Source organism: Anneissia japonica, unplaced genomic scaffold (assembly GCF_011630105.1).
Source record: "Anneissia japonica isolate Jap-2015-1 unplaced genomic scaffold, ASM1163010v1 scaffold284963_len57484_cov149, whole genome shotgun sequence".
In the NCBI taxonomy this organism is placed as follows: Eukaryota; Metazoa; Echinodermata; class Crinoidea; order Comatulida; family Comatulidae; genus Anneissia; species Anneissia japonica.
Genome location: NW_022708867.1, coordinates 11733 through 21326, shown reverse-complemented (window position 1 = coordinate 21326; position 9594 = coordinate 11733). Strand labels below are relative to the sequence as shown.

Here is a 9594-nt window from a genome sequence, read left to right as displayed (position 1 = left end):
AAGTTGGGGGGGGGGGGTAAAACTTCCTTCGTTGCAACTTTTAACTATAGATAAAATTGATGAAACTAAAAGAACGTTGTAATTTTATTTTCATCTATTTTAATTATAGATAAAATTGATGAAACTAAAATTACAACGTTCTTTAAAGAACCATGTTTATCGAGAAGAAGAAAATAAAAAACTCACTACACAGGTCAATCCAAACTTCCGTCTCACGAAAGGCATTTTGGATAAAAGTGGACCTATTAAAAAAGACCACCCAAGAAGTACTTTTAGTAGAAACGGGACGCTGGATTTCAGATATCGTAATTTATACGGTATATTTACTTTATACGGTATATTTAGATGTGTATAAGAGACAGTATATAGGCATTGATACGATAAAAAAAAATTATACACAGTTGACGTATTATAGGAACATTATTTTATTTGACGTGAATATTTCGTCCTGTACTCAGGACTTCCTCAAGAGACAACAATAGAAAATAATGACTGGGTGAAGCACTAGGTAAATAGTTTGTTATATAATTAGACTGCTTGGGTGATTAAGAGATTAGTGCTTGGTGAATGTGATAATTGGATACGCATGATCCAACGTAATTCGGAGCAACGTAATTCGCGGCCCTGTTCCTTCTAATCCTTTCACACCACTACACACGAGAATCGTGATGCCGAATTTTTATATTTAACTCGACATTGTTCTACCAGGGAACAGTGAAATTACCCTTGGTTTTACGGAGCATGAACTTGTGAGTAGACTGGATAAAAAGAAGATCTCAATTCTTAGTAAAGCCTATACTTTCAATTGTAAATATTTGGCCTATTAAATACAGTAACTACAATATCAAATGCGTACAGGCGACCAATACAACACAACAATGAACAATTCTCTTCATCTACAAACATTAGGTCAACTTGTGAAGCGTTATATCTACTACTGTACTTATAATATTATCTCACGGTACCCAAAATGAATATTTATACCAATGTTTATACCAAAAGGCATCTTATCATTTAAACCACCTTTATTGTAATAACTCTTTTCAATTATTTTTCTATGGTGAATACCGTACCGTACTCATAATTACACTGCATTCGTTCCTTTCCTTTAATTATTAACAACCATTTACTAATGTTAACGTACAGTGTATTTAAAAAGAAGGAGAGTTTTACACTTACACCAAACTGTACTACTTTTCTTGTACATTTTTTCTATGGGCCTGTTTCTGCTGCCAAAACAATACAGTCACGGTATTTTAAAATACGGTATTTTCTTTTGCAGCAGAAACGGGGCTCACAAAAATATACCATATTTTTTATACCGTATTTTCCCCAATATTTTTGTGGATCGGGTATTTTGCAACAGATACCGTATTTTTCATACCCCATTTCTGCTGCCAATAAAAATACCGTATTTTGTGCCGACCCCTGACATGAGGTCAAGAGCCAGAGCATAACGCGGGTTGTTTTGATTTTTCTGTCGTGGAAAAGCGAAAAATAATGCGAAATGTGGACTGAAAATACTAACGATATTAGCCAATACTAAATAACACCAATAATTTCTTCGCTGTAGGGGGGGTAAAACTTCCTTCGTTGCAACTTTTAACTATAGATAAAATTGATGAAACTAAAAGAACGTTGTAATTTTATTTTCATCTATTTTAATTATAGATAAAATTGATGAAACTAAAATTACAACGTTCTTTAAAGAACCATGTTTATCGAGAAGAAGAAAATAAAAAACTCACTACACAGGTCAATCCAAACTTCCGTCTCACGAAAGGCATTTTGGATAAAAGTGGACCTATTAAAAAAGACCACCCAAGAAGTACTTTTAGTAGAAACGGGACGCTGGATTTCAGATATCGTAATTTATACGGTATATTTACTTTATACGGTATATTTTATACCGTATTTTTAGGAAAAGCAAAAACAGGTCCTATTTCGTTATTTCTACATCTTGATTCAAAATGTTAAGCCTTTATAGACATTATATATATACTGTAACAAATACAAATAAAGTTGGCATTGCTAAGTACACTAATCATCAGTTCCATTCAAAATACAAATTTTAAACACACAAGGTATCACAATAACGTCTTAATACTACTTAGCACTACTAGGGTCGTATGGACTAGACGGTAAGATACACCCTCTTCTTTATACTTATTTTCAATAAACTGCGAATGAGACACATATAAAATGTGTTTTTGATAATTTTAGAAATACTATTATTATCACATACAATTTTATTAAGACACATTAATCACATCTAAAATATAGTGCATCTTACATTTGCTTTTAACTACTACAAGTTAAGTATACTGAATATCAATCCAAAAAGTTATGTATATATTCACTCGTTTTGCGTCATTTCCGTCGCTGGGGTTACTTCGTTTTTCTTGAATCGTTTTTTAAAACACTCATTTGTCTGTAAAAATGAAATCAAATTTTCGACCTTAAATTATGAGGAAAAAAATGCATAAAGCATACAAATCTCTGTAGTTTAAATAAACAATTAATTAACGTATAGAGATATAGACCATTTCATCGGGTGTACTTTGAAAGAGCGCCATCAACCTCTGAAGTCTCGCAACTTTGTTTTTTTTTAGGACAGCAGAGCAGACAACAGATACCATATGCAAACAGTAATAATTGGTTAGTTAAATGTTGCCCCTCCCGAACATGGATCTTGCCAGGTTATTGAAAAATTTTCATTCCAAATTTAACAAAAGCAATGTAGGCCTATATATGGCATTGAACATTTTTATGACTAATTAAATACGCGCGAGTCTCACAAACACACGTGTTTGTCCCACAAACGCACGTGTTCGCTATGTTTTAACACTGTCGCCCTTGTGGGACCTTAGCAACAATATCCAAGGGGCGGGGCTTAGCGGAAAAGGTCCATTACTGAGGAGAATGAGGATGTAGCATAATACTGAACGTAGATTTTGTAGGAATAATCTATTAATGCAGGTTTTAAACACTAATATCAATAATAAATTGTATTTTATGCCTTGTTTGTGTCATGAATGTTAAGTACTGTACACGCCTATCTTGTGACAATGGCTTAAGCCAGTTTTCTATAAAATCGCTACACTGTCGGTACGGTGTTTTCAGTGCAAACGTTGTACTGCGTAGCAGCTGTGCCAGACGCAATCGAGAAGGCTACCTGATTTCATCGACCAATCAGCGTCACCGAAAGCTGTCAGCGACAGCGTATGTAGCGATTGTATGAAAACCAAGCCTTAGGCGTGTCTTCCGGGCAGTTGTGTCTACTAATGTTTTGTCCACACTATCAACTTTTATGTTATCAAGTAATGCTCATAATTATGGGAACATAACACAAAATTTGAGTGTGGACATAAGATTAAGATTCTTCGTAATTGTATTTTATCTTTTTTTCTGAACAAATAATAATAAAAATAAATAAAGTCAAAAAAGGCATAGTCACAATGGCTGATGCTATTACAGTTACTCATTTTAATGACACACATTCCACTTGTAAATATCGCCTAACTTAAAAATAATTGAAAACAACGAAATAAAGTCAATTTTACCTCATTATCAAAGACGCAGTAGATAAGGAATATGAAGACCCCCTGCGAGCCGTTTAACAAGTTGAATACGTAATCAAGAAATTCAGTATCCGAACTGACAGCAAACGGTCCAATGATCCACGCGCTACCCATTATTGGTAGCAGCATTAATGTACCACGAGTAGCTTTTCTGTAGAACAAAATCAGAGTTTGAGATAGCTGACTGCGGATATGAGGCTAATGTGATCGTGTAACCAATATCGGAATAGCAATTTTGTTCTTCGAATTTTCAATTAAAAATTATAGTGTGAAAACAAAAACGGTTACCCAAGGTAGTATCATAGCATGTAGGAATAAGTTTGAACTTATTCAAATTAAATTTATTCACAAAAACCTTTAAAAAATAGAGAAGTGAAACTTATAGCTATAAGATCAGAGGTATTAATAATAGATGCAAAGTAAAATGATGCTTAACCTTCAAAGCGGTTACACCAGCAATATTTTTCTATATTGTACCAAGCATAGCTTATTAACGAAAAGTTCCTTAAGTGAAACTTCTAGCTATGTGATCAGAGATATTAATAAAAGATATATATATGTATGTATGTATATATATATATAGGCCTAATCACCTCAATTGCTTAAACTTGTTCCTCGCTGCCGCAGGTTTTCCTACCATATTACCTGCTCGTTTGTAGATTATTCTCACAACAATGCACATTATTCCAGTGTTACCCTTGAGAAAAATCAATAACAAATGTGTACAGTATTAACATAAAGGCAAATATATTCGTCATTAAGAAGAGAAGATGGAGTATAAACATTGTTACATAAAAATTGCATTTATAAGAATAAATATATTAATTAAAAAATGTATTGGTTAAAAATTACAAGAAATACAATTTTTAGAAGTACCTAACAATATTTACGCTTCATTTCATTTCGTCACTTGTTATAAAATAAAATATTCAAAAAACAATACACAAAGCAAGACAATTAAACATGTTTTGAGGCGGTGGACCGGATTGCCAATAGCAACATTGATCACATTCTATGTCGCAGCAACATTGATCACATTCTATGTTGCTCTCTAACACGAAATTGTACACATAAAATATTCTTTACCATAGCAATGCATAATGCTGGTGCTACAAATGCCCATATCATTCCTCTTTCTTGACCAAGCCAACAACTGGAAAAGGTAAAAAAATGTTAGAATAGATCGTTGTTGTTACTTTTTATAAATAATTAAGATAAAGAAGATATGCCAATATTCCCATCTATGGAAATTTCATCTTTGTCATCCTTTGAAATTACAAAATCTGTTTGCTATTTCGTGTGGGAAGCCTTTTGGGCTCTCCGACTCGCCAATGCATACATTTTAACAATACACCATCGCCATGGATCGTGCCAGGAGTTACCAGACGGACTGTCCAATGTCACCGATGTTGGGGGGTGGGGGGGTTGTTCAACGACAGCGAAGTAGATTTCAGGGGCGAAACCCCGAAAACTGTGACATTTTAGGTTTTCCATTCCTTATTTAATCGTCCACTAACATGTAAAAAAATACATATAATTTTTCCTTTATAGCAAATTGTTTTTCCCTCCCAAACGAAGGGGTTGGGTGCAGCTCTCCCCGACGGAGCCTGCTCCCCGCTGGCACCACCCCTGGGTTTCCAGCATTAGAAATTAATCAGTAACCTACCTGTCACCATCATTGTATTCGGATGTGAATCCAGCCGAAGAAATGACAACGATGATAAGGGGAATACCATAGCACACTGCCATGTAATTTCGAAGTCGGTTGTGTTGGCTGGGGGCTGATGTGGAAACTTTGAAAAGCAAGTATACCGCTTCACCAAACATCCAGGTGAATGTATTCAGCGCAGTGAAGTGAAGAAGAACGCTAACGACTGCACATATGATCTGAAAGGTAAATGACTATTTAAACGATTCGATGGATAATGTAGAATGTATGTATATTAGATACACGTACATGTAATCGGATAATTTAATGATCTTACGGCACTTGTCTTCTAGGTGGATGGTGTGGGCGGGTGAATGGATGGAGAAACGGACACACGAACAGCAATCGAACAAAGAATCGAAGGAACGAATCGAAGGAACTATAATAACGTACATGGACCATAGCGATATATAAGTATTAAAAACTTTTATAATAATGTAATAGTAATACATTTATTACGGTATAATTTAATGTTTCATATTCATATATATACTAGTTTTATTATTGTGAAGTTTTGCTGAGGGAATTAATTCAAACTATTATAAATAAAGAATAGTTTGAATCTGATAATAAATTCTGATATAATCTTTGCATTTCAGTAATAGGCCTACTTACCTTGTTGCCTGTCTTGTCGATCCCAAAAAGAAAGAGTGATTGCATCGAAATCATGTTAACAACCAAGTTTTTGTGGATTGAAACGCGGAGTGATTTCCATAGTTCCCTATTTAAAGGTAAACAAGTAAATATGCATATGTATATTTTGCTACAAATATTTATACCTCAACGTTGTACTATTTATTTTTCCAAACTACGACAATGTACAAGCCAGTTCTCACTTAAACATGACCCCAGTATGTGTGCGCTTCAAGCCGGCTGTATGAGAGAAGATGTCTGCGTGTACATGCACGCGTATGTCTCTGTGGTCTAATGTTAGACACTCGCGCCATTGCAGCGAGAGGCTTCAGGGTCAAATCCTGCCAGAAACACTTTGCTTTTAACCAATACTTGTTTGACAAATAAATTTATATGCTGTTTACTACAATGAGGTGTTTAGTTGTCATAGTAGGTATACCCTCGATGTGTTAAACTATGAGATCAACACTTAAAATTACTTTTAAAAAAAGTAATTTAAATAACTTACGGAAATAAGCAGTAAACGATGAGAGAAACAACCAAAGCGATGAGTGACAGAGAGACGCACACTTTCGACATCAGGCTCAAAGCTTTGTTGTCCTGTATGTGTAATTGAAATCAATGAATATCATATGATTATTAAACATTAAATAATAACCACCAGGCTTGGATTTAGAGGTACAGCCAAAGAGTCTTTTGCTACAGTGTGTTCTCTTTAAACCTGTTTCGTTTAAAAACAGATGTCTAATATATTATTAGCATAACATATTTTTTTTGTTCGGCAAATGTATTCTGTTTATGTTCAGGTTAAGGTTGAAGCCGATCGCCTAAGAATTCGAAAAGTAGGGCAGAAATAAAATCGATAGGAAATGTTACTGTAAGCAAAACGACACGCATGTACTCCACGTCAGCACTACGGACGGGCTTGAGCCGATATTAAGAAACAATGTAGTGGAACATTTTATAAATAAAAAATAAATGAAAAGGAAAAAAGAAAAAAAAATGAAAAAGAAAAAAATAGGTTTTAAAGTATAGAGCTATTTATATAGACAATGGAAAAAAAAAATCAATATAAATCAATATACACTGCTGGGTTACAAGAACAAGCAGTTAATCAGCCTCTAATGGAATAATAAAAAATAATTAAAACTAAAAAGGAAATAAAATAAGATATTTTTTTTTCTCTTTTCTCTCTCTGTTCTTCTCTCGTCATGTTGCTACAAAATCTCCAGTTGAAATGGTCAGATGTTCCAAGTAAAAGAATGTAAGTGTAAAGTTCTATTAGGCCCTATATCAATTGAGGGACATTGAATAGAAAAAATGGAGCATATTCTGTGGCTAATGAAGAAAAAAGGGGAATAAGAGGAAAGAATATGAGAGGGAAAGGAGGAGAGGAAAAATATACTGTACATTATTAAGTTTCAGGAACAAGTAGTTTTTTACTCTCTTTTTCCTTTTCCTCGCCCTTGTGTTACAAAATCTTCCGTAGGACTTGTCTGATGTTCCAAATGGATGATTAGTTTAAGTAGTACGAAGTATGATATGCAATGGGGAGCAATTTACCATAAAACAAAAATGTGGTAATTTTCTAACCTTCGAGTTACAATTTTTCTTGCTTGATGTTAAAGTTAATAAAATTGATTGGAGTTGTAAAGAGTTCTATTTTGGATAAAAATAAAGCCTTAAGAGAACACTTCAAAGTACTGTTAATGAAATTGGTAAATTGATTTTTATATTAAAAAGATGACAATGTTTGTAATTTTATATTATAATTATACTATTATATTGGCTATGGATTTTGTAATGGCAAATTTTTACAAGAAGGATGAGATTTTTAATTGTAATATTACATTATATTATATTATGTTGTTATGAGTTTTGTAATGTATGTTGAAAGCAATAAAAAACAATTGAAAAAAAAAATGAATTTCAGGGGTTTGAGTTCTTCAGGCTGTTCGAAAGACACTGGATATTTTTGTATGTATATGTAGACATATGTACTGTATGTATGCATACAATAAATAATAATAATAATAATAATAATAATAATAATAATAATAATAATAATAATAATAATAAAAATTTATAAAGCGTCGATTAAACGGCCGAGGTGCATTTTCAAAGGCGTTTTGCACGTTAATGACGGAAAAGGTGAGTTTTGAATATTTTTTTTAATGAAGCAAACAGAAGAACAGTTTTTGTATGTAAGGTACTGTGTGTACGTAAGGGAAAGCATGAGATGAAATGCATGAACGAACACATACTTCTGCCTTAGTAACCTTCATCATTACGCTGAAACTAGTAATATGGTCAGAATAGCAAGATACTTTGTCTTGAGAATAGTTAATGGTTGTCACACCTTCATCACTCCAAACCCTATTGAATAAAAAATCGTATGACAATCAGTATATGTATATACTTATATACTCCTCATTTACAACAATTATAGTCATGTGTTTTAAGTTTTAATGAAATTAAAGTGATTTCTTATAAATTGAAACAAACAAAAGAAATCTTACAGTTGTGTTTCGTTGAAAAATAGGCAAATTGGCTCTTTGTCCACAGATTCATTTTCGGTGTATAATGTATCCTATAGAAATATATAATTACGGTTAAATCGAAGACAATCACCACAAATAGTTAAAAATACTTCACATGCGGATGCTCCTCTCAAGCAAATATTCATATTTTGTTAGTTTGCCGGCTTTACGTTGAATGTTTCACAATGACTAAACATTGTAGACGGCATTATAAAAAGTAAATAAAAGAAAGCTTTTTAAATGGATAGATGGATTCATTTGGTGTAAACACACCAAGGGTAACACATGAAAGTCTGAAGAAGACTTATTTCCAGTGGGGTCCTTCTGGTGGTGATTAGGCAGTGCACCATGAGACAATCCCCTACTCTTTTCCGAATAGTGTACTGCGTTCTTAACGTGCACAAGAGCAATAATGCACACGGGACCTATCGTAACTTGCATTTATTACATTCCTCTAGCTGAAACACAAGAAGAGCAGAAATGCGAAGCGTGCCTTGGACCTAGAGATCTCCACGGTTCAGCTCACACACAGTGGCTACCACTAGTTTAACCGACTGAGCTAAGCTGCTCTCTCAGCTTAGCTCCTCACAATTATACACCCCAACAAAGAGTTTTTTTTGCAAATTTCTGGTTATTTAGAAAACATTGACATTATTTCTACAATATTTTTCTGGTCCCTGCAAATAATGTTGGAATGGTAATGTTTAATTTCTTATGTGTTTTTTGATTGGTGGGAAAGCGATTATTGATGCTTGTTATTTTGTATTGAACTCTTGTTGAAAAAAAAAAACAACAACAATTAAATTGATTAATAAATAATTTATCTTCTACATAACCTTAAATTACAACAACTGCAGATAAATATATAATAATATATATGCTAATCTACTATTTAACATGTTTGGCTAATAAATCTAACCTGAGATGTCAATGTTGTTTATTTACTTACCATTTTCTGGAATAGGCTAAAATTCAATCTTGCCTTGAGGCGGGTAAAGCTTACGATATCATAAACAATGCACATAAATATTTCCGTCAAATACCGATATTCAACATCCGCATTACCTCTGAAAACATCAATCGAATGAATATTATATATATATATATATACATTTATATATATATATATATA

General features: G+C 33.3%; 1 protein-coding gene across 1 annotated transcript; it reads right to left on the bottom strand.

Moving 5' to 3' along the window:
- Window positions 1–1575: 1575 nt before the first annotated feature.
- LOC117106596 (adhesion G-protein coupled receptor D1-like) lies at window positions 1576–9523 on the bottom strand. Its single transcript, XM_033247979.1, has 10 exons — window positions 9412–9523; window positions 8442–8512; window positions 8187–8298; window positions 6431–6522; window positions 5905–6010; window positions 5248–5468; window positions 4668–4734; window positions 4175–4278; window positions 3564–3732; window positions 1576–2431 (listed from the first exon to the last, which is right to left on the bottom strand). The coding sequence occupies exons 1-10, from the start codon at window positions 9484–9486 to the stop codon at window positions 2357–2359; spliced, it is 1092 nt and encodes a 363-aa protein (XP_033103870.1). The 5' UTR covers window positions 9487–9523; the 3' UTR covers window positions 1576–2356.
- Between the last annotated feature and the right edge of the window lie 71 nt (window positions 9524–9594).

Bases quoted from the DNA above. Each gene is read 5' to 3' on its own strand.
- LOC117106596 (XM_033247979.1), bottom strand. From the start codon at position 9,486: ATGTGCATTGTTTATGATATCGTAAGCTTTACCCGCCTCAAGGCAAGA. The intron at 5,469-5,904 runs GTAAGTAGGCCT...TTTACCTTTCAG, and splicing joins TCGACAAGACAGGCAACAAG to ATCATATGTGCAGTCGTTAG. The intron at 4,735-5,247 runs GTAGGTTACTGA...TACCTTTTCCAG, and splicing joins GAATACAATGATGGTGACAG to TTGTTGGCTTGGTCAAGAAA.